Below are 26,147 nucleotides of genomic sequence, written 5' to 3'. Positions count from 1 at the left end.
ACTCGTTTTGAAGATAAAGGAGCTTAATCTTCGAAATGATACGGAATGGCAGCAGAGTTGTCCAAAATGGTTTTTATAAATTGTCCAAAATGGTTTTTATAAATTGTCCAAAATGGTGTTTTTTATAAGTTTTTTAAGTATAAAAGGTACTGTGTGTGTCGTGTGTGAGTTTTTGCTTTTTCATTATGGACTCTGAAAGCTTCAAATTTCATAACTAATTCGCAATATAAAAGCTTAAAATATCTTACTGTTTTGGGGAAAGCTGATATCCCTATTTTAGGAATAATCAACATATCCAGAGACTATAAATATAATTACATTTAACATGTTATTGATAGCGATTTGTGGCAGTTATGATTTTAGAATCATAACGTGTACTTTTGTAACATACTTTTGTTAATAGACTTTTTATTACCTATATCATTGTGTTTGTCTTTATTATTACCGGCCTGCAAAGCTACAACACTGGTGACGAGGGGGTCAAAACTAACACCATTACAACAATTTTAAATGGCAATTCTACTTTGGAATCATTTGTAATTTTTTTCTTACTGAGTTAATTTCTGTTTATTAACAGATCATTAAAATAAAATGTCAAGTTAAGAAAAAAATAATATTTTCGAAATTTTTTTTTTTTACTTTTTGATTTGATTTGAGATGTTAAAAATCTGGTTAAACGTTGAGAAGAAACTGTAGACAACGACGGAGGATACATTACATTAGCTACTATTTTTTTTTTTATTGTTATTAAACTTTTTAATTTCAAATTTACGAAACGGCAGAAACTTATTTGCCAGCTCAAAAGATCGTTTTATTTTGGTTCTTCTCAGCAAAATTCTCTGTTACATGCCAACATTGCCTTTGAATATCACTTGGAGAAATCGTCTGATTGATGAGTAATTCAAATGAAACGGCATAGCATAAGATGAGAAGGGGGTTGATATTTTTAAGACAATATTGTTAATAGAGTTTTTCGAGGATTCTATAAAATTAATAGATAACACAAGATGACTATCAAATTGATTGATATCAACCCGTTTAACCTGCCAACTATGATTAAAAATAAAATGTAACTGTGAGAGTGTGTCACAAGAATCTCTGCAAGCCAGACGATCATTATCATTATTATCATCATTACTTCGACGTTCATATCCCGGACAAACCCGCTTAGCAACAAAATCTCACCCCTGTTGATGTCCCTAAATGCCAGAAAGCTTTCCACTCTAATAGTTTCTTTCCTCGAAAATCTAGACTTAGATATTTCCTTCCTGCTACCTCCTTCCCTGACTGTACTGATATGAATAAGTTTAAATGTAACGTAAACCAACATCTTGTTTCCTAGGCATGATCCCAAACAGTAGCCCCTTATATCTAAGTGGTGATATGCCTTGTTAGGGGTGAACGTGAGTAAAAAAAAAGAAATTATCATTATCCGAGAAAAACACAAAGTGACGTTAGCTTGTTACATAATGTTAATATAAAGAAAATCATCTAACCATTTTTCCTGTGTGTGTGTGTGTGTGTGTGTGTGTGTGTGTGTGTGTGTGTGTGTGTGTGTGTGTGTGTGTGATTCTCGTCTTTGCGTAACTTACACATTATTAGCTCTTCATTTTATTCATCAATTATATTTATTCAAATTAAAAATGCAAGAGAATGGGATAAAAAGAATTTTTTAAAAGTCCTATTTATAAATAATTTAACTAGGAAATTAATTATGCTGTGATTCTTTGAAATTTGAAGTGCAGTTGGAAGCATTTACTTTGGAAAATATAAAGTCAGATCTTGCTTTAAAATGCTTAGCAAACCACCATGTATTAAAAGATTGAACTTTTTGTTAGTAATTTACATTCCATAACGTTTTAAATAGAGATTAAAACAACATTAGTCAATCAAAATTAGTAATAATTTTATAACAATTTGGTTTGATTAATAATTTAATCACCAATCTGTAATGTAATGATTAAATTAATTTTTGAAAAAATTCTTTTAAAAAATGTCAAAGTAAAATATATATATATAAGAAGCACATACAGATCAAAAGTGAAAGTCAGAATTCCCGGGTAATATCTGGTAGGGACAGTTAGTATTTTAGCTTTAGAACAGACCAGAATTGTCTTCTTATTCTTTTGTTTCTTTCTAACTGCTGTATCTTCTGATTATTTAGTTAAATCAAACAGATATCACACTTTCAGAAGTTTTGGCATATTGTTTACTTACCATAGGACCGCTAGTTCCAGTTGCTCCAATAGGACCGGGTGCACCAGGTGGTCCCTGAAAAAGATAAAAAATAAAGCTAATTACAATAGAGCTAATATCGAATACACTCTATAAATATATTTAAATATAAAATTCTGAAATATCTTGTTATCTTATTATGCCCTGCTCCCTGTTTCACCGACGTTACTAACATGCAGAAATTTTAATGCAATGTAAACAAACATCTTTTTTTCTAACTCACAGCTTAGGTCGTTCCCATAGAAACCTGGCCACTATCATAGTATGCCTTGTTTGAAGTATAAGCAAAATAAAGTAACCATGTCTCAGTCACACTTATGTGGTCAGCAGAAATGACTAATTGTGCCTTTTTTTTTTGTCACCAAATGTCGAATCATTTTCTTTCCAATTATCTTCCCTTTGTTGGTGAATCATTTCTTCACATTCTCCAGGGTTTTCGCTCTAGTGAGGGCATTACATAATAATACAACTGCATGTTAGTACAAAAACGATATATTAATATTGTGGGGACTCACCCATGCACCAACGATGAATACTTCTGAACTATAAATTAACTGAGAGTCATGACTCAGTTAATTTATGAGAGTCATGACTCTCAAGATGGTCACTATATTTTCGATGTACACATAAGTCAAGGTTGGAACCTTGACCATCAGTCCGATAGAAACTAAGCCATTTCGATGGCCTTTTTTGCTATCAGACTGACGCAAAATGTTCTATGCAGCCCTAAGAGGTCCACCTTCCCAGGTCTTTCCTCCCAGCTTACTAGAGAAGCAAATTTCTTGCTTGTTGCCTGAGGCGCTCCCGCCGGGGAATGCCGACTGGGCTACTCAGGCATACTTTTGCAGGGCCGAAGTGCTCCTTCTTTTTGAGAACTGACTCATTTTCCCACCTTCTGACCTTGTGGTGCATCTTCTCGTGCTGAGAGAGAGGTAAATATCGGTCAGTGCACTTTCGTAGCCCACACTCTTGGTGACTGTTGTTCTTTGTATATACTGTTTTCTGTTTCAGTATATTTTACCGTTTCTAACTCATCTCAGTGTTTGTGTTTTCCTTAGTGTTTTGTGTTTTCCTTCGTGTTTGTGTTTTCCTTAGTGATCCTTCCAGGGCCACAATAATTAACTTATGTATTTGTCACACAACGTAGCACAACTTTTAAACAACGTAATAATGAAAGCTAAAAAAACAAAAAGATAAAGAAAATATTGAACATTGTGGTAAAAATACTCGCCTTATTTCCAGGGTCTCCAGATTCTCCTTTCACACCAGGTTGGCCAGGTGTTCCTTGAATTCCAGGAAGTCCAGTTGGTCCAATCAGTCCACGAGGACCTTCACTACCCTAAGAGAAGAAAATAAGCATTAAGCAAAAATTTAATGTTAAATTAAATCTTAATAGATTTAGGACCTTTTGATATAAAAATTTAAAATATTTGTGAATAATTCATGTATAGATGTAATAATGTTGCAGAATAGCTAGCAATGTTATACCATTAAGGATTTTAAAATAAGTTAAACGAAAAAAAATAAAAATTCAGTTTAGTTTCAAATTTAAAAATAAAAACATCAAATAATTTGTTAAGTATTTTGCAAATTGATTTAAATATTACAATTAAATGAAGAATTTGAACAAACATTCATATTATTTGGATTCTTTGGACTAATTTTCTCATCTTGAGTGTCATTTTTACAACGTTTCGATCGATGTCACCTCTAACTTTCTATCTTGTCGAACTCGGGGATCTTTCTGTCATACCCGGGAATCTGTACAGAATTTCGAATAGAACTCTTTATTTACTTCATGAGGGTAGCATACTCTTGTTCCATCAGCCATGACTGGATAGAGGCCCAAAGTAATTATATTTTTCAGTCGCTCACACTGAGGATTGAACCTTTAACCTTCAGAGGAATATCACGTTACAGTGGAATTGTTTCCAAGTACTCTAAGCACTGCACTACAGGTGCTTGCGAACAATTCTAGTACCATTCTAGAATTTTAGGAGCCTTAAGCCTATTTTATTTCCAGATGTAAATATCACTATTTATTACTACATATAATTTCTATATATTACGATACATATTACTGTAGATCACATTATATAATAACATTCACATACGGCCAATCTAATTCATAGATATATGCAACAAACATTATTAAAGCCTTCACATATATAAAGGAGCAAATACTACATTGCAATAAGGCCATATGTCAACTCAACATTTCAAACACCCTTGTCTCTCTTCTCCTTTCTATCATCCATGCATAATATTTTACTTCTAAGAAGTATCCGACCTTTGATCGTCATGCTGATGGCAAAGCTGACTTGAAATTCATTACGCAGTCGATGAAACGGAGAAACACAAACAGATTACTTGTTTCTTATAGTGGAGAACATCTATATTACATGAACTGAAATCACAAGGAAACGAAACGCCTTTTAAACAACTACTTTAAATGGGATGTATGACATTAAAAAAGTACAACAAAAATGTGAGTACCGAAAGTTTAAAAGAACACACACGTTATAGACAGCGTTTAATGTGAACTGTGGCAGGTAACCTCAATGAGTTGTGTTGAAAATTATGTTGAAATCTAGTTGCACATTATTGTTAATGCCGTCTCATTCAGTTCAAGACAATCTTGGGCTTATATAAATGAACAGGTTTGTTTAGAGTTTGTCATAAGCTATTTTTGAATGAAAGAAACCAGAAAACTAAAACTAACAAAGTTTACTGCTGGCAGCCAACTGAACTATCTGTCACCAAATATAATTATAGGGTTTTATTAGTAGACTAGCTGGATGCCAGGCGTTGCAATACGCTTAAACATGATATTTTAACTTATGCAGATTGCGTATGTATTATTACAGAATCAATCCTCTATTGATTATTATATATTATGAGGAATAATTAGCCGGTGGATTAATTCGCAAAAAAAAAAAAAAATAATAATAATAATGATAATATCTTTCATCGAATTCCAATCAAGCAAACCGCCGCGAAATCCGACTATTCCGTCTCAAACAAGAGGGTCATTCAACCACTGAGAATAGAAGCTGATGTTTTACAAGTAGGATTGGACTTCCAGTTTGTTGGCTTTCATGGCTCGTGTGAGCTGCAACGTTGCTTGATTGTGAAAATAATTATATCATATCTCACGTTCTGAGTATATATATATATATATATATATATATATATATATATATATATATACTCCTATGAAGTAAAGTTGATTTTCAGCATTGAATTCTGAGTGTATACAATCGATTGACCACAATAAATTTTATATTGACTTATTGACAGTATTAATAAAATTGCAAATGAAAACACAAAGGAAGTTTAATGAATTAAATAAAAATATGGAGGACTTTAAAAAATTTTGTGTTGAAATTTTTAAACCAGCAGAAAAACAAAATAATCAGAAAACAATATTGGCAAGACTTCAAAAGATGGGTGAAATGGTTTTTAAAAGTTTTAGAAAAATTCTCAAGAGGATATGATACAGGTACGTCTGATTCTTTATCTCAGAATTTTATAATTAACCTTATGTAGAAGCAGAAACCACATGTGTAATTTTGAAGATATGAAGAAATCTTTCAAAAACGAAACTATTACTTAAGAAATTCGAAACCATTGAGAATACAAAATATGTGAATTGCATTCTACAAAAACTCCAGGAGATATTTTGTTTCTAGGAACGAATTTTTATGTTAACAAAGATTTTTTTTTCTGCGAAAGTAATTCATTGTTCAACAAATGTTGGAAATACCTTTATTTAATCAAAAAAGGTTACAGAATATCACATTTGCAAGCATATGGTAAATGGGAGAAATTCCAAATCTGAAACGTGTCATATTTTTACAAGGAGTAACAACTCTAAAAGACATCACAACTGAAACGAGATACTAATCTTACATATCCAAATAAATTTATGCCGTTTTGCAGCAAAAATTGGAGAAAGACGGAACATGACAAAAAATTATTTTCTTCAAAATTAATCCTTATTTTAGATACAAACAAATACGTTTTATAAAAAGTTGTTCATTGTGAGAATAGGGGACATAAATTTCGACTTTGTAAAAACGAATCCAGCAAAAAAAAAAAACGTATCTGAATAATAAAAAAAATGTTAATTTTACAAATAAAATATTTGCTATGAACGAAAGAAAAATTCAGAATCGTACAAATAGAAGTTACACATGTCGAATTTCAATTCGACATTTGCTTTGACTTGAAGAAAACCAACAAGACAATGCTTATTATTTTAACACATGATTTTAACAGAATAACTGCTAAATCTTGAGTGAATGTTGTGCTCATGTATCATATTTTAATAAAATTTAAACCAGATGAATCTTAAAATATAAAGGTAGCTTCAACCTACTCAAAATATTTAAAAAAAAAAAAAAAAAGAAACTTAAATCTAATTCTACCAAAATTGTTTTAGAAAGCTTAAGAATATACTCAAAAGCAACAGAAACATTAAAATTACAAAAATAATTCACAAACGTGTAATAGGTTATCCAAAAATCAATTTATCGGTTGCAGATCTATAACTATCATTGGAAGAGAAATGTAAAACGATTAATAACAATAAACATACACAAAGCTTTGTACAAGTTCAATAGACTTCCTTTTGGCATAAAAGTAATACCAGGAATATTTCAACAAATAATAGACGCCATGTTGAGTAACCTGGATATTAGGGTTGTATATCTGTATTGTATTTTCATAAAATAAATCAATAACAACATTCTGAACATGTGAAAATATAATTACAAAGGATAAAAATAGTTTTTACTGCGAATATTTTACAGGAAAACCTGAGAAGAAATCTCCGTCGAGCACCTATCATGAAAATAACGACAGAGAAGAGAAAGACCAGCAAGGATGTAGGAAAGAGAAACTTACCAGAAAATTAACTAATTCTGGTTATATATCTATGTGGTTTGAATTATTGAATCGAAGAAAGTTTGCTAAAAGTAGAAAAAATCTGGATGGGTGAAAAGAGAAACTTTTAACTAGAAATTGTATATAGCAAGATATAGTTATATATGAGTGTAGGGGTATCTGTTTTCTTTTTGTTTTAATCAATGTCGACTAGACATTAGTTTTGCTTCTCCTCCACCAGAATCCATGAGTACAAACATTCCCTCATTTATAAAATATTTATAAACCATAATAAATTTATGCATAATTATAATCATATTTCTTCATCGTAATTGTTATACAAAAATTCTATTAAAATATCTATTAATTTACTCGAGAATTGTCGAATTAAATAAAATAGCTGCTTACCTTGCGACCAGGTGGACCTTGAATACCAGGGGTTCCAAATTCTCCAGCAGGTCCCTAAAATAAAAAAATAAAAAATTAGTATTCTTTATTTCTATAGTAAGCTTTTGAAAGATAGAAATGGATTTCCCTGCAAGCCAATTTATTGATACAGATTATTAAATAAGTTCTATTGAAGTAAAGACCATTTTCTATCATTTAGTTAGGCATATATTAGCATTTTGCTATAAAAAAATCTTGTGAAAAACTCAAAATGTAAAATCCAATTTTAACACCAAAATATACAAATGTAAAATTATATCTTAACCGCAATCAACAAACAAAAATCTTTCATTATTTAATTTTAATACTTATACCGAAATGTTTATTTTCTTTTTTTTTTAATGACTATTGAATTTTGAACGGGAACATTTGAAGTCATGTTTATATTAATTGGTTTTCTTTTATCAAATTTACAACTCTTTATATTTCAAAAGGAAAATATTCTACTTATTCCTGCCTGCTTGAAACTTCTACAAATGTCTATAAAATAGGTCGGATTTTAAAAGTTATACCTAAATAGCATTTAATCTGACAAATCAAACTTTGCTTCTGATTTGCCAATTTTCACTTGTTACCTTGATTCAATATTATAAAAGATTTTTTAACTAATGATCTCAATAAGTAAGGGCTATAACTCATATTTTAAAACACAGAATTATCTTCCTTGCAACTAAATATTTCTTTTTTATCCAAACAACGAAAATACATTTTTTGGCAAATTAGGTTTTTAATAACTAAAATTTCAGTTTGTAAATCAAACGTGCATTTTATTTTTAAATTCCATAAGTCTTTAGTGACTTTAACATCTAAATTATATATATATATATATATATATATATATATATATATATATATATATGTATATGTGTGTGTGTGTGTGTGTGTGTGTGTGTGTGTGTGTGTGTGTGTGTGTGTGTGTGTGTGTGTGTGTGTGTGTGTGTGTGTGTGTGTTTAAAACATTAACTGATTTCCTAGCATATTCCTGCTGGTGTTTTAGTTTAGTTTTAAACAATAAAAATGTTGTCTTTTTTTCTATTAAACCAATGTCAAATAAAGGAATGTCTTATTTTGTTGAACATTTACAGCTGACCAGCATTTTTACGTTAGACATATATTTGTTGTTGCATTATTAAACTCAAAATCGGGAGGTGTTAGCGATGAAATCGATACAAACATGGACTGACAATCTGAACGTGCCAAGTTCGAATCGTGTCGGTTCAATGATACAGCTTTCTCTGTAGTGATCACAGTTTTAAATTTTTTAAATTTTTGTAAATTCCTAATTCTACAATGTACTGCTGAAACCAGTGATAACAATAGAATTAAGCTGATTCATACAAATTTATATTTTCTTAAGAGGAACGAATTCATACCTTTTTTTGTTTATTAGAGTCAACATATTTAATACAAAATCAATCTGCTAGGATTAGATAACTTTTCTATCAATAAGTTTCTGCAAGATTTAACTCAACATAATTTAAATGCTGAAGGGTATAAAATAAAAAAACGTATATATATATATATGTATATATATATATATATATATATATATATATATATATATATATATAAATTTAAAGGAGATTAGAATAATAGTCTAAAGAGCTAAGTGTATTTTAATGTAATAGTGAAATTACTAGTTTAATTAAAATACAGGAAATGCTCGTTGTAATTTAGATATATAATAAGCTCGATAGTTAAATGTCCTAGAGCTAATTCAATATTAAGTAATGTGATTTATAATTTAAAAGTTTTAAAATTTTTAAAATTTAAAAATCAAAATTTAATTAAATTAAAAATCAGTTTCATAAGAAGGAACAACAACAAAGTCAATTATCTGTACGATCGTTTCGGAAATCCGTGCTTTTTATTTGTGGTATACATGAAGTCACGTAGAATAATTATACATAGTTTTTTTGGTAAGCACGGTCTCCTCATCAGCAAATTTAGGAGGATTTTTATTGAATTGAAAAGACACCAAAAATAAACCTAGCATTAAAAGTAAGGCAGATGAATCTGAAAAATTGAAGTAAAAGGTTTGGATATAAAATTTATAAGAAAATTAATAAGGAAATTGGTATAGGTTAGAGATAGAAATGAGTAGAAAAAATATATATATTTTTGAATTTACATAATAAATTTGATTTAAAAATATATATATAATTACCTTTTGGTTTTCCTTTTTTTGAAATCAGGAACTGTATTTAAAGTAGTCATTTAGATGTTTGCTATAGCTTTTTATTTTATTGAATGATGAATTTTAAAAGGGCGACGCTCGTGCAGTAAATTGTTTCCGTTAGCGTATTTGATTTAGAGACGCTACAGTTAATATCTATAGAGAGAGAGTTTTTTTTTTTTTTTTTTTTTTTTTTTTGCAAGTTTTTAAGGGGAGATAATTGTCATGGCTTTATTTATTATTTGATTTACGAGTCTAAGGGCGGTAATTGGTTTAACTTAATTTATTAAAAAAAAAAAAAAAAAAAAAAAAAATCTATTTTTACTAATGAGTAATTTTTAATGATTTAAGGTGGTTTATATTTATTAAATTTAAACCAACGTTTATGATTACACGATATAAGCTCGTGTCTTGAATTTACTAGTTTGGTTGTGCTTTTTATATCTTCATATTTTAAAATTTTTACGGTTTCTTTTGTACATAATGTACAAAATTTATCTCCTGGTTTATATGATTTGCAAGTCTCAATTATTTGCCATTTTAAGTTGAAAGAAATATTGCTATTTTTTAGTTGCCAAATATAGTTGGATAGAGTAGTTTGGTTTGATAGAGAGTTATTTTTAAAAGAATGTTTGTGCGTTGAAATTCTATGTTTTATTGGGCCAGACTGTCTTCTACTAAATCAATATTTACCAAAAATGAAAAATACTATAATGAAGCCCTTAAAAACTCTGGATATAATTCACAAATTAAATTCATAAATGAAAATGATAGAAACATAAACTGCATTAAAAATAAACCTATTAAAAGCGTAATAACATATAATATGGCAATGTCTTCCCGTATACGAGTTAAGAAAAATAACCAGGAGACAAAACAAGATAAAACCAAACTACAAATATTAGATAATAATATAAATAAACAACAAACTAAAACCCGCAAACGTAAGAATAGACACAAGGAGATCCTATGGTTCAACCCCCCGTATTCCAAAAACCTAGAAACAAACATAGCTAGAGAATTTTTTAAAATATTAGATAAGAACTTTAAAGCCCCCCATAGATATAATAAGATTTTCAATAAGAACACAATTAAAGTCTCTTACTCTACTATGCCTAACCTTCATCAGAAAATAATTAGCTCTAATAATAATAAAATTAATAAACTACAAAATGCAACTATACAAAATACATCGGACTGTAACTGTAGAAGAAAAAATAAATGTCCCCTACAAGGCTCATGTAAAATTAAAAATGTTATCTATAGCTGCACAGTATCAAAAACCCCAAATATACAAGAACCTATCAACAGCCATAACTCAACTACCGAATTAAATAATAACACCAACTTAAATCAATCTACCGATCAATTATTAACCAACCCACCACATTATAATCCAACAATAGACCTAACGGAAAATAATCATAATAATCAAGAGGTAATATATATTGGTTCCACATCTGGCCCAATAAAACATAGAATTTCAACGCACAAACATTCTTTTAAAAATAACTCTCTATCAAACCAAACTACTCTATCCAACTATATTTGGCAACTAAAAAATAGCAATATTTCTTTCAACTTAAAATGGCAAATAATTGAGACTTGCAAATCATATAAACCAGGAGATAAATTTTGTACATTATGTACAAAAGAAACCGTAAAAATTTTAAAATATGAAGATATAAAAAGCACAACTAAACTAGTAAATTCAAGACACGAGCTTCTATCGTGTAATCATAAACGTTGGTTTAAATTTAATAAATATAAACCACCTTAAATCATTAAAAATTACTCATTAGTAAAAATAGATTTTTTTTTTTTTTTTTTTTTTTTTTTTTTTTTTTTTAATAAATTAAGTTAAACCAATTACCGCCCTTAGACTCGTAAATCAAATAATAAATAAAGCCATGACAATTATCTCCCCTTAAAAACTTGCAAAAAAAAAAAAAAAAAAAAAAAAAAAAACTCTCTCTCTATAGATATTAACTGTAGCGTCTCTAAATCAAATACGCTAACGGAAACAATTTACTGCACGAGCGTCGCCCTTTTAAAATTCATCATTCAATAAAATAAAAAGCTATAGCAAACATCTAAATGACTACTTTAAATACAGTTCCTGATTTCAAAAAAAGGAAAACCAAAAGGTAATTATATATATATTTTTAAATCAAATTTATTATGTAAATTCAAAAATATATATATTTTTTCTACTCATTTCTATCTCTAACCTATACCAATTTCCTTATTAATTTTCTTATAAATTTTATATCCAAACCTTTTACTTCAATTTTTCAGATTCATCTGCCTTACTTTTAATGCTAGGTTTATTTTTGGTGTCTTTTCAATTCAATAAAAATCCTCCTAAATTTGCTGATGAGGAGACCGTGCTTACCAAAAAAACTATGTATAATTATTCTACGTGACTTCATGTATACCACAAATAAAAAGCACGGATTTCCGAAACGATCGTACAGATAATTGACTTTGTTGTTGTTCCTTCTTATGAAACTGATTTTTAATTTAATTAAATTTTGATTTTTAAATTTTAAAAATTTTAAAACTTTTAAATTATAAATCACATTACTTAATATATATATATATATATATATAAAGGGTGAGAGGTGAATAATTGTGAAATTATCAATCAAGTTTTCATTGGAAACATATTAAACATTTACGAAACGATCGGACATATAAATATGACTTTAATATGTTTTTCATATGAAAACTTGATTGATAATTTCACAATTATTAATCTCTCACCCTTTCTATTTATATAGATCTAAGTAATTACACCTATTGAACTTACCATAACTGCAATAATCTGAGCACAGCGCCTTTAAATAAATTTTACTAAGACTTTGCTCATTTAGACCCTATATATATATATATATATATATATATATATATATATATATATATATCAACTGGGTTTAAAGAACATGGAAAGATTCTTTATATTTAACCAGAATATATGAGGCTCAAGATGTTTATTTTATTTTACTTTATCTCAAATTTCTTTATAAATTGACTATATATATATATATAGACACAAACACACACATTATATATATATATATATATATATATATATATATATATATATATATATATATATATATATATATATACATATTCATAAATACAGGCAGCTTTCAAGAACACCTCAGGAGGTGTAGATGTTAAGTATCGATCAAGTGGAGGACTATTTAACCAGTAACGATTCAAGTCTAAAACCAAGACTTCTGTGCAGATTGTTCTTGACTGTGCTCTTGTCACCCATAGTCTTGATGACATGCAGAACATCCTCAATAGCTTTTCTGGTGCATGTAAGGCCTTCGGTCTTACAGTTAGCATAAAAAAGACTGAAATTATTCACCACCCAAAACCAAACTCTGTGCCCTTTTCGCAACCAGTGGTATATGTTGATGGTGAAGCTTTGAAAACAGTATATTCTATTACATACCTCGGATCTGTTGTGTCTGCTGATACTAAATTTGAAAAGGACATCCAAAGTAGAATTAATAAAGCTAGTGAGGTATTTGGTAGGTTGCGACACAGACTCTGGAACAGCTACCATGCGTCTCTAAAAGTGAAGGTGGCAGTCTACAAATCTGTTGTTCTGCCTACTCTTCTGCATGGTGCCGAAACGTGGACCTTGTACCGCATGTATATAAATCAACTTGATTTCTTCCATATGAGATGTCTTCGTTCTATTTGCAATGTTGGATAGCAGAATCGTGTTCCAAACAGTGAATTACTGGAGATGTGAAATCGCTGGTATTGAATCATTTTTGATCAGGATACAAATGTGGTGGTCGGGTCATCTTGTAAGAATGGATGACTCAAGAGTTCCTAAGCAACATTTTTATGGGCAACTGACAAATTCTTGCTTCCCAATAGGGCGTCCCCTGCTTCATTATAAAGATAAACTAAAAGAGCCTGAAGCGTTGTGGAATTTCTCTGAGCTCCTGGGAGAGTGCAGTAGGGGATCACAGAAAATGGAGGAAGATGTGTTTCCTGGGGACCAGAGAATTTGAACATAACCGCCTTCATCATAGGGACGCCCTTCGTGCAAATATGAAGGCAAAACACCAGAAAAATCCACCAAAAAATGAATACGTATGCCATGTTTCAAAGCATGCAGCAAAGCAAGGTCATCTATTCACTCGAGAAGGCATCTTTGACCGATGAGCATAAGCAAATTCACCATCTGCGGAGGAGTGTGTCGGATGTCTACAAGATTGCAATTATGCATGTGATGTCACAGAGCTTAGGAGCTGCTAGAGATTGCATATCTATACACACACACACATATATATATATACACACACAAACATATATATATACACACACACACAAACATATATATATACACACATATATATACACACACACATATATATACACACACACGCACACACACAAACATATATATATATATATAATTTGTCAGTTCAATAAGGAAAAACATCATATAAACAGGTTATAGAAGCTCTTTATACCTATATTAAGAATTTATCCGAATTCTTTTAATCCTACTTATATATATATATATATATATATATATATATATATATATATATATATATATATATATATATATATATGTGTGTGTGTGTGTGTGTGTGTGTGTGTGTGTGTGTGTGTGGTTACAGTTATATTTCAAGGATGCAATTGAAAACAAAACCTTATCACTAAGATAAACACATAAATTTTTTATTTACAACATTTTCTTTTTTTATATAACAGCGGCATTTATTTTGTAATGAAGATCCATAAAATAAAACAAAAGATAAATAAAATTTCATTTAATTTCATTTATAACAGAGCGCTGTAAAAAAAAAAAACCAGACCCATGTTCTAGGAAAAGATTATAACATAACAATATATAATTATTATTCGGTTCGTTTGAATTTTTGCAAATTCAAAAAAAATCCACAAAAAGAATAATTCTTAGGTGTAGCGAATAATAGAATAAAGATGATATTAATTTTTTTGCATTTATACTATTTTAAAATAACAAATATCTGTATGACAGGTTTTGTTTTAGACCTTTAATATTTAATTCCCGAGTAACACCGCGGGGTGTTCTACTTCTTTATGAGTTCATTCTTATTAGATAATAAATAAATCATCGTTTCATCTAACAGTTGTCTATATTAGATATAAATATAGACTACAGCTTTTCCAAAAATATTAATCATATATATTATTAATATAGCAATAAAAATAAATATTATCAATATCGAAATGGAAAAAAGAAACTCAATATCGATTAAAAAAACAAACAAAAAAAACTTACTGGTGGGCCAGGAGCTCCCTGCAATCCGACAGGTCCTTGAGGACCAAGAGGTCCCTATTTAAATAAAAAACATATATACATATACTATTAGAATATAAATATAAATACAAGAAAATAAGCTTGAGAATTATAAAAATAATATATTTATTTTTATGTGCAGAAGAGTGAAAAATGAACAAAAATATATTTTTTATTAAAATATAAGTATATCTATTACGTTTCTAGATATTTTAGAGAAGAATTGGTTATTCATATTATTTAAATTCTTCAGACTACTGACACTCAAAGAAGAATTCCGAAGAATCTAAATAATACGAATAGTATATCTATGTTTAAAAAAAATAACAATAATCCATGCTAATTATTCATTTTATAATGACTTATAGCCAATATATGATCATGTTTTAATTAATAAACAATAATTCACAAACGACTGTTTTTTGCTACTATGCAAAAAGTACATAAAATTTTACAAATTAGAATGGTAATCTACGTGCAATTGACATAAATTATACAATTTATCGACATCACATTTGAGCACATTCAATCATTTCAAGGCCCTGGATAATAAATGAATGGAGTTATATTTTTGAGAAATTTTTATTTTAACTTCGAAGACAACATTTATTATGGATTATTTAGTAAGAATAAAGCTAGTAAAAGTGATAAAGTTATTTGTAATGAACCTCCTAGGGATCCAATTCTTAATTCTTTATCAGTCTCACCGATAGGATTCAAACGATTGTGGACTATAATATTTTGACGATTGATTGCTAGAAGTAAGAGGAGCAATTCTGCCATCTCACTACCTTAGAGGTTCGACTCTGCTCGGTGTTATTTCAGAGTTTTACTTCCTTATATACTATTTACAATAGATCTCCGTTTAAGGGTTATCCACTTCCAATCATATATTAATCATAGATATTGTTCATTTGAACTAAATAACAATGAATATATTTTTCTTTTGTTTTGTGAAATTCGCCAAATAACTGTATTTTCTTTTTCTATAATGTTGAAGACTCACTTTCCATAGAGTACAGTGACAAATTACTTAATTTTACAAAATACAATCATATCTTTTTTATTGTGTCTTTAAGATCTATTTGTGTTGGTGTGTGTCTGATCAAAAGCAAAACTCAAATTTTGATCTTGATGAGAAAAGATACTGATTCTACTTTCTTATGTTTTTTGTTATCTACCATGTATATGTGTCAGAATAGGATCACGTAACCATTTTAAATTCATTCACTATCCGCTACTGTACTCTGTTACTTGTATCTCTGTACCTTATTTTTCAAGGTTAACTTTATATTGTTTTAATATTATTTTTATTACTGTTTTCTATCTCATATCCGACAATATAAATGGTTGCCATGTATTTTTGATAAAGAGACAATGCCTCGAAATATCAGGAACTATGCACTAATTTATAGTCTATAAACTGAAAAGTAATTAGTAAGTGATAAATAAAAGAAAATATGTACAACACTGGTGACAATTTACCATATATTCTCTTATTATCTTGTTTTCTTCTCTTATTCTGTCTCTCGCTGTTCATGCTTTCTTGTTTTGTCACAGCATTTCAAAATATATACACTATACACAATACTTCAAGCAAACTATAGCATTCTTTTATATATATATATTTTTTTGCATATGCACCAATATTTAACAAAGCCACTGACTTTGTGTGCTCCCCTCTTTGTATTGATTATATAACACTAATGCAGACTAATAAGTAAAATCAGTTTCAGTTTTACCATGAAATGTATTTTGAATATTAATGCGTTTGATTACAAGAACATAAGTCAGTTTGCATGACAATGTAAGGATGGACCAAAGAATTATCTAAGCTTTACTTTATCATATTATGTAAAGTTTTCCTAAAGTTATGCTATGAAAATTTTGATTGCTCCAAGTTTTAATTCATCTAATCAAGCTGAAATTTTGCATGGTGGTTAGTGTTATCAAAGAGTATCGAGTCCATGCATCAAATTTGGAAAAATCGACTCTCTACAATGATCCTGAATCAAAATTTCAGCAAAACTGCAACATTCCCCTTTTACATAATCTTCACCTTTCACCTAGATATGTCAAAATTAAATCAGTTAGACGAGGACTGACAGTTTGACCAAGTTTGGTGACGATTGGCCAAACGATGTGGATGTTAGGCTGTACATAGACAAATAAACTTGATTGGAAACATAACAGCTGCCTTTGTGGAGACAATTAACCAAAATACTGTGACTGAAACAAGTTGATGTTTCATACAGAGAGAGAGAGAGAGAGAGAGAGAGAGAGAGAGAGAGAAAGAGAGAGAGGGAGAGAGAGATAGAGAGACAGACAGACAGACAGACAGACAGTGAGTGGTGAAAGTATTTCATTCTGCTACTTACCATTGCGCCATGGTCACCCTTTGCACCACGCTCTCCAGGAGGTCCGATATCACCCTGTCAATAGAAGAATTCAGGTTCAATAAACGATTCGTAAATACAGAAAGTAGGAATTGAACTAAAATTCCTAACAATCAAACAATTTGTACATTTTTACATATACAGCTGAGCAGGAAATTAACTGTGTTATTATGTATTCCTACACATTATATATATATATATATATATATATATATATATATATATATATATATATATATATATATATATATATATATATATATATCCTTTGTAATGTAATTTACTTTGAGGGAAATGATATATTTTCTATTCAACAGATTTGATTAAAATAAAATTATTATACTAGGTAATATCATGTGACCTCCATTGTTGAGTATTATCTCCCTTAAATAAGAACTCTCCCATCTAAAATTATCTCCCTTGAATAAAAATCCTCCAGTTAATAAACGATTATAATTAGTGATTTAAGTTGTTATAACATTATTCTAAACTGAATAAAGCTTCATATTTTATTTATAATCGATAAAAGAAGGTAAAAACTTGAAGTTTGTTCGTCTTACCTTATCTCCATCTTCACCAGGGGGGCCAACGGGTCCAGCAGGACCAGGGTATCCCTAAAAGAAAAGAGAAAACATAAGTAATAATTATTCATACAGATAAACATTTCTCTAAAGCAGTACAGTTTAGTCGTGACGTTGGTATAATTTAGTTTATTTGTTTATTTATTACCTCTTTTCAGGTATTTTATTAGGTAGTTTATTTATTACCTCTTTTCTGGTATTTTCTCCATAATTCAAATTGAACCTCGTATAATACAAAAATAAAGAGGTTTTATATATAAAAGTGAACACTGATACATACACGCTTAGAGACTATATATAAAAGGAATATATGGATCAAATTCTCTTGTAAATTTATTCAGTCATTTCTTAATTGACTCATTTATTCTAAAAATTAATTAACAAGGAGTGTTCAATAAGTAATGCCTCTGACCCACTATGATTAGGGTTATGAGACAAATTACAGCTTTGAACTAATTGTGATTTCGGATTTACAGCTGTTTGAACAGAGTCAGGTGTGAAATGGAACCTGTTGAGTGTCACACAGTGATATCGTTTTTTTTTTCATTTGAAAGGATGCACACCACAGGGGACATTTGATAAAATGAAAGAAATGTATAGTAATGATGCTCTATCACATGACATGTAAAACGGTTGGCATAGTGAACCAACATCGCTCCTTTTGTCCATTGATGAGACATCTGTCAGTCAAGTTGACATTGTCATTTTCAAATATAGAGATGTGATTATTTGCCAAATAGCCTAAGACGTCATGATTCACACAAAATCTATTTGCTTTTGCATAATATTTCTCCAGATGGATTCCCAGGTTACTGACACCTTTCTAAAAACGAGAATGTATCGAGTGTTCAAGGATGAATTTGGAAATGTGAAAAGATGAGTCCAATTTTTAAAAAAGACACAAGATGAAACCAAGGTCTACCACTACGATCCAGAGATCAAAGCTTGAATCAATACAGAGAAAGCAATTGGACTCAGCACCTAAAAAAATGGTAAAGGTGCAGTCCTCTATTGACAAGATCATGCTCACAATCTTTTGATATCAGAATGGAGTAGTGGTGATAAATTTCCTGGCAAAGAGTACTACAATTACAGAAGTTTATTATGTTTCACTTTTGAGGAAATTAAGAGAATTTATCAAAATCAAGATGCAGGGCAAAAGCAGCAAAGCTATCCTCCTCTGCCAACACTCTGGTTCACAATACACATGTCGCCAGATCAGAAGCATGGAAATGTGGCTATGCAATCCACTCCATCCTTGAACCCTATGATTTTCACCCTTTCTCAGCCATGAAATTGTCTTTGAAAAAAAAAAAAACATTTCTCAGATGACACAGATTTGATTTCTGAAGCCATATTGTGGTCGGAGGACCAGCCTAGGGTATTCAATGGAAATGGTCTCCAAATCTGAATTAAACGATGGAAGAAATGTGTAACTATTGGTAATTCCTATGATAATAGAGCCAAGTTCCGTTGCACTATTGCGCTACTTCTATGAAAAGTAGGTAAGGCATTAGTCATTGAACACTCCTCGTACATCATCTTTTTCTTTTTATTATTGGGCTAATCAAGGCTAAGAGCCACTAAAGAATCAGGGCTAAAGAGATGGTAAGGTGAAGAGCACTATGGAAGTACTAACAGTAAGTTTTAATCATTAGAGAAGCAGTCCTGTAGTAACATGTTCTACCAATAGAAAGTCTTTGCAAATTGAACATCCTGCCTGACGCAAAATAAATGAAGACAGAAAGAAAAAAAAACTTTTCATTGTGGTAATAAAGCGAGTTCTTGCTGTAAATGTCTTTCAAGGAGAAACTAAAGACTGGAACTCAGTCGAGCACATTCTAATTCCATGGAAATAACGATAAAGAGAGACTAGCAACATCTCTTCTGTTGAAATAGTTTGTATGGTTAAATTGGGAATTCATTTTGTACTCTGTCAAGACTGTTCTGTGCAGCACCTTCCTCGATGTTGCTGCAGTATTCCATCTTAGAATATCTTGATCAAGCAATTAAGTTTCTTTATTTTCTTAACATGGTAGTCATAGACTTCGTGCATAAAACTGCTATTATCGTTTCATATGTTTTAGGTTTTGCCTTGTTTTATGGCATATCAACCCTTCTTGTATTATTTAATGTCGAATCCCGTAATTTTTGTAAATGTTTTTATGCTTCAAGTTCTTTATATCGTCAACTATTTATTCATGATGTTTGTTCTGTTTTTTGTTGTTTTTTTTGTAAAGGAAAATTGTTGTTTTTATTTTGCAGAACATGATGGAGTTTCACAAAGGGGGAGAAAAAGAATAACATCAATTTTAGATCAGGAAGCTGGTATTTTCAGACAGCCAGATCATACATTTTATAGCAGTAATCTTTTCATTTGAATATATTGCACTGGTAATTTATTTTCTCAATATAACAAGTTACTCCGTTTCCTTCATAAAGTCAGTAATCTTTTGCATTTCCTACTTTTTTTCCATTGTTAATTTTGTAGCAAAACATTGCACTCTCTATTTGCATAATGGCAAAGACTTTGGTATTTTTATTAAGTTTTCCTCACTTTCTGTAATAGTTTGTCCTTGCCCCATCATCATCATCATCATCATCATCATCATCATCATCATCATCATCATCATCCACAGCATTTTAATATTTTCGCAAATTTTGTTCATCCAAATGTCAGTGGGGCATTAGAATACGCCGACTGCCTGCCCCCCTGAAGAGGGTAAAAGTCCTTCAATGGGGGTCCTGGATATGATCTTAAACTATATCCAGTGGTGATGTCCCAGCTTGTGGGCTTTGGGGAGTGTGGAAGCCACCCTTTAATTGCCATTGCTCCCAGGTCCACTCTGACCCGGAGTGGTAGTACCTGTTAGGGTCCCAACTATGGGTTAAATAGAAACCGACGTGAAAACAACAAATATATTCTATTAAAAAATTTTTTCTTCAAAATCTTTGGATTCGGCATTAAATAATCCGAAAAGGGTTGATATGCCGTAAAACAAAAACAACCAACCAACCAACCATCCAACGTCTAAGGCATCTTATTGATAGTTATTTATTTTTTTTTACATTTTTAATATTTTCATAAATAAATAACAGATAAAAAAAAAACTTTAAGCAATGAGCGTAATAAAAACGAAGATCACAAAATTCACTTCTTAAAATCCAAACAAAGCGGAATCAAGAAAGACGATCTCATATATATCAAGGTATTTGTATCATTTCAGATAGAATTTTAAAACAATAATATATAATTAAAACAGGGCTTATCTTAATATTTTATTGCAGCTTCAAGGTAAACCTGATCGTCAGAACCGTGTAATTATTCTATATAGGTCTATCGCAACACTTTAATACTTCTAGCAGTGACCAAGATCTTTCCTGAGTCTTTCTCCTCCACATGGAGCGATGGGGCAAAAGGTGAATGATTAATTTTAGCTTTGCCCCGCTGACCTACATTTCTACTAACTACAACTTGATCATCTTCAAGTCCAATGTAAACAAGTTCCTGTGAAGCTGCCCTCTAAAATAATCAAATTCTACCCGCCTTTCACTACTAATATTCACTATGGTGTTGTCCCAATTACAACCTTACACTTATTAACTTTTATCCTTGAGTGGCCTTTAGGCATTAATAAGTGGTGTGTCCATTGTAAATATATATATATATGTGCTTTTATGAATTTGAAGTTTGATTTAAATTTATAAAGATTTATGAGATAATAATACGCTTCTGACAATCGGGTCTACCGTGAAACTGCAGTACAGCGTTAACATAAGACCGTTTTCATTATTTATGTGAAAGATATTACAAAATGTGTCAGTTTGTGATAAATTTCGCTAAGTGGTATTAAAAAAAATATTTATTTCATTTATATTGAAATGCAAAGATTTAGTGAACTAAGTAATCCTTCCAATAAAAGAATAGATCAAACATTTCCTGTCATCACATTTTAGTAAATACATTAATTATCCATAAACGAGTGAAGAGTTTATATTTATTATAATAATAATAATAATAATAATAATAATAATAATAATAATAATAATAATAATAATGTTTCCTACCCGAGGTCCAGCAGGACCAACTGGTCCAACTTCTCCGGAAATACCTTCAACACCCTGAAAAATTAAAAAAAGCAAAAATGAATACATTATATTTAAAATGTTAATAATATCTTGGATATATATATATATATATATATATATATATATATATATATATATATATATATATATATATATATATATATATATGAAGATGTCTGTGTGTCTGTCTGTGTACACTTCCCTATTGAATAACTGTGTCAATTTTCAGTCTACAGACTCGAGATTTGACATAAGGGGTATTGAGATTTGGGAAAATGTTTTTAATCGGTTTTCGGCCAGAAATTTCGCTGTTAAAGGGTCAAAGTTCAACGATTTGACGTTTAAGAACTCTACCAACATCCTCCGCCAATTTTGGGTCTAAACACTTGAAATTTTAAATATAGGTTACTTTGACGTGGATCTAACTTTATAATTTTATTTGAGCTCAGAACAATAAATGTTAAGGGGTCATAATTGGGGTTAAAAAAATTTTTAAAATTGACCTCTGCGGTTTCTACGAAATTACTCAGCTAATTTTTGGTCTAAACATTTGAAACTTTATATTAAGTGTATTCAGACATAGCGCAAGCCTTTAAATAATTTTTTTACTGAAAATTTGGCTTCCAAGGGGTCAAAGTTCTCTAACAAACTATTAAGTCAATTTGGGGTCTAAACATTTGAAATTTTACATAAAGGGTATTCAGACATGCAGCAAGCTTTTTAATCAGTTTTGGGGCGAAAAATTGGCTGGCAACGGGTCAAAGTTTACAGAGTTGACCTTTGCAGACTCTACCAAACACCTCCGCCAATTTTGAGTCTAAACACTTTAAATTTTAGATGTGTGTTACTTGAAGTGGATCAAACATTTTAATTCAATTTTAGGCCAAAACAATAAATGTTAAGGGGTCAAAATTGGGGTCAAAGTTAAAAATATTTGACGTCTGCGGTCTCTACCAACTTTTCTTTATGATAGTTAATGAAGCTTTTTTTTATAGAAAGGCATTACCGTACGTATTCAGACTTTTTGATATATACATAAGCAAATAAAGCTATAAACATAGGGCCCAAGCAAAGCCAGGCCGAACTGCTAGTATATATATATATATATATATATATATATATATATATATATATATATATATATATATATATATATATATAAGAACACAATTCAGGAAATCTTAATATTGCAGTCTTAAATTGTGTTCTTCTATGACAAGTTTTATTTCCTATTTTGGTTGTATTAAGTTTTTTTTTTTATTTGGTTGGACTATTAATATTAATATTTATATTCGCTTTTAGTTTACACTACTATATTTTACTTAGTGGTCAATATTACTTTTTTACTTAATGAGAGTGGTCCATACCATTTTCTTTTACTAAATGAGAGTGGTTTGTACTATTTTCTACTAAATGGGGGTGGTCAGTACTATTTTTTTACTATATGGGAATAGTCAGTACGACTTTATACTTAATGTTGATAGTCAGTACAATTTTTTACTTAATAAGGGTGGTTAGTCCTATTTTCTTTTCAATAAGAGTGGTCAAGAATATTATATACATAATGAGAGTGGTCAGTTAATTTTTTTACTTAATAAAAGTTGTCTGTACTATTTTTTACTAAATATGGGTGGTCAGTACTATTTTATAACTAAATGGTAGTAGTCAGTACTATTTTTTTACTTAATGAGAGTGGTCATTACTAATTTTTACTGTATGAGAGTGGTCAGTACTATTTGTTTACTTAATGAGAATGGTCAGTACTATTTTTTACGTAATGGGAGTGGTCAATGCTATTATATATTAATGAAAGCGGTCAGTATTATTTGTTTAATTAATAACAGTGGTAAGTACTATTTATTTACTTATCCATAGTGGTCAGTAATATTTTTTACTTAATAAAAGTGGCCAGCACTGTTTTGTACTTAATGGGAGTGGTCAGTACTATTTTTTACTTAATGACAGTTATCAGTACTATCTTTTTTTTACTTAATGGGAAGGGTAAGTACTATATTTTATTTAATGGGAGTAGTCAATTCAATTGTTTATTAAACAGAGGTATTCAGTACGGTTTTGTACATAATAGGAGTGGTTGGTACAATTTTTTAATTAATGGAAGTGGTCAATACTCTTTTTATATAAATGGGAGTGGTAAGAGCTATTTTTGTACTTAATGAAAGTTGTAAGTACTATATTCTTACTTAATGAGAGTAGTCATTACTAATTTTTACTATATGGGAGTGATCCGTACTATTTTTATATAATAGAAGTGGTTAGTACTATTTTTATATAATAGAAATGGTTAGTACTATTTTTATATAATAGAAGTGGTTAGTACTATTTTTTACTAAATAGGAGTGATCAGTTTTATATTTTACTTAATGGGAGTGGCCAGTTTTATTTTTAATAAATGGAAGTGGTCAGTATTTTTTACTAAATGACAACTAATTTTTACTTAATGGGAATTATCAGTACTATTTTTTAATTAATAAGAAGGGTCAGTTCTATGCTTTTACCTAATGTTGGCGGTCAGTACTATTTTTTTAAACTTAATTGTAGTCGTCAGGACTATTTTTTATATAATGAGAGTGGTCAGTACTATTTTTTACTTAATGGAAGTGGTCAGTAGAATTTTTGTACTCAATGAGAGTAGTCTGTACTATTTTTACTTAATGAGAGTGGCCAGTTTTATTTTTTACTTAATGAGAGTGGCCAGTTTTATTTTTTACTTAATGAGAGTGGTCAGTTTTATTTTCTACTTAATGAGAGTGGTCAGTTTTATTTTTTACTTAATGAGAGTGGTCAGTTTTATTTTTTACTTAATGAGAGTGGTCAGTTTTATTTTTTACTTAATGAGAGTGGTCAGTTTTATTTTCTACTTAATGAGAGTGGTCAGTTTTATTTTTTACTTAATGAGAGTGGTCAGTTTTATTTTTTCCTTAATGAGAGTGGTCAGTTTTATTTTTTACTTAATGAGAGTGGTCAGTTTTATTTTTTACTTAATGAGAGTGGTCAGTTTTATTTTTTACTTAATGAGAGTGGTCAGTTTTATTTTTTTACTTAATGAGAGTGGTCAGTTTTATTTTTTACTTAATGAGAGTGGTCAGTTTTATTTTTTACTTAATGAGAGTGGTCAGTTTTATTTTTTACTTTATGAGAGTGGTCAGTTTTATTTTCTACTTAATGAGAGTGGTCAGTTTTATTTTTTACTTAATGAGAGTGGTCAGTTTTATTTTCTACTTAATGAGAGTGGTCAGTTTTATTTTCTACTTAATGAGAGTGGTCAGTTTTATTTTCTACTTAATGAGAGTGGTCAGTTTTATTTTCTACTTAATGAGAGTGGTCAGTTTTATTTTCTACTTAATGAGAGTGGTCAGTCTAATTTTCTACTTAATGAGAGTGGTCAGTTTTATTTTCTACTGTATGAGAGTGGTCAGTTTTATTTTCTACTTAATGAGAGTGGTCAGTTTTATTTTCTACTTAATGAGAGTGGTCAGTTTTATTTTCTACTTAATGAGAGTGGTCAGTTTTATTTTTTACTTAATGAGAGTGGTCAGTTTTATTTTTTACTTAATGAGAGTGGTCAGTTTTATTTTTTACTTAATGAGAGTGGTCAGTTTTATTTTTTACTTAATGAGAGTGGTCAGTTTTATTTTTTACTTAATGAGAGTGGTCAGTTTTATTTTTTACTTAATGAGAGTGGTCAGTTTTATTTTTTACTTAATGAGAGTGGTCAGTTTTATTTTTTACTTAATGAGAGTGGTCAGTTTTATTTTTTACTTAATGCCTCTCATATGCACACTTGTTCCTTTGGCACAAACACAATATATTTCAACGAAACAACGAATTACATGCTAAACAAACAAATGCCTTAGAATTACTTTAATTGATAATAGACGGACAATCATTTAATTTTATAAAACAGTACGAAACAGATAATAAAGAATATGTTTAAAATCTGTAGAAAATGTGTTCATTTAGTTAAAAAAAATTCTCTCCATTCGGTGCCC

The 26,147-nt window shown here is 29.9% G+C and overlaps 1 protein-coding gene across 1 annotated transcript in view; it reads right to left on the bottom strand.

The window, feature by feature from the left end:
* Positions 1-26,147, bottom strand: part of LOC145292177 (uncharacterized) — a 239,008-nt gene that overhangs the window by 55,930 nt on the left and 156,931 nt on the right. The window contains exons 38-44 of the mRNA XM_080138449.1: positions 22,117-22,170; positions 18,028-18,081; positions 17,450-17,503; positions 15,054-15,107; positions 7,531-7,584; positions 3,467-3,574; positions 2,218-2,271 (exon numbers count right to left, since the gene is read on the bottom strand). Of these exons, the coding sequence (XP_079994575.1) occupies positions 2,218-2,271; positions 3,467-3,574; positions 7,531-7,584; positions 15,054-15,107; positions 17,450-17,503; positions 18,028-18,081; positions 22,117-22,170 (432 nt within the window). The remainder of the gene's footprint in view (positions 1-2,217; positions 2,272-3,466; positions 3,575-7,530; positions 7,585-15,053; positions 15,108-17,449; positions 17,504-18,027; positions 18,082-22,116; positions 22,171-26,147) is intronic.

The sequence above is a fragment of the Euprymna scolopes genome, chromosome 13, assembly GCF_053919585.1.
Source record: "Euprymna scolopes isolate OS-2025 chromosome 13, ASM5391958v1, whole genome shotgun sequence".
NCBI classification, from domain to species: Eukaryota; Metazoa; Mollusca; class Cephalopoda; order Sepiida; family Sepiolidae; genus Euprymna; species Euprymna scolopes.
Note: the sequence above shows the minus strand (reverse complement) of the source record. Positions and strands in the feature narration are given on the sequence as shown.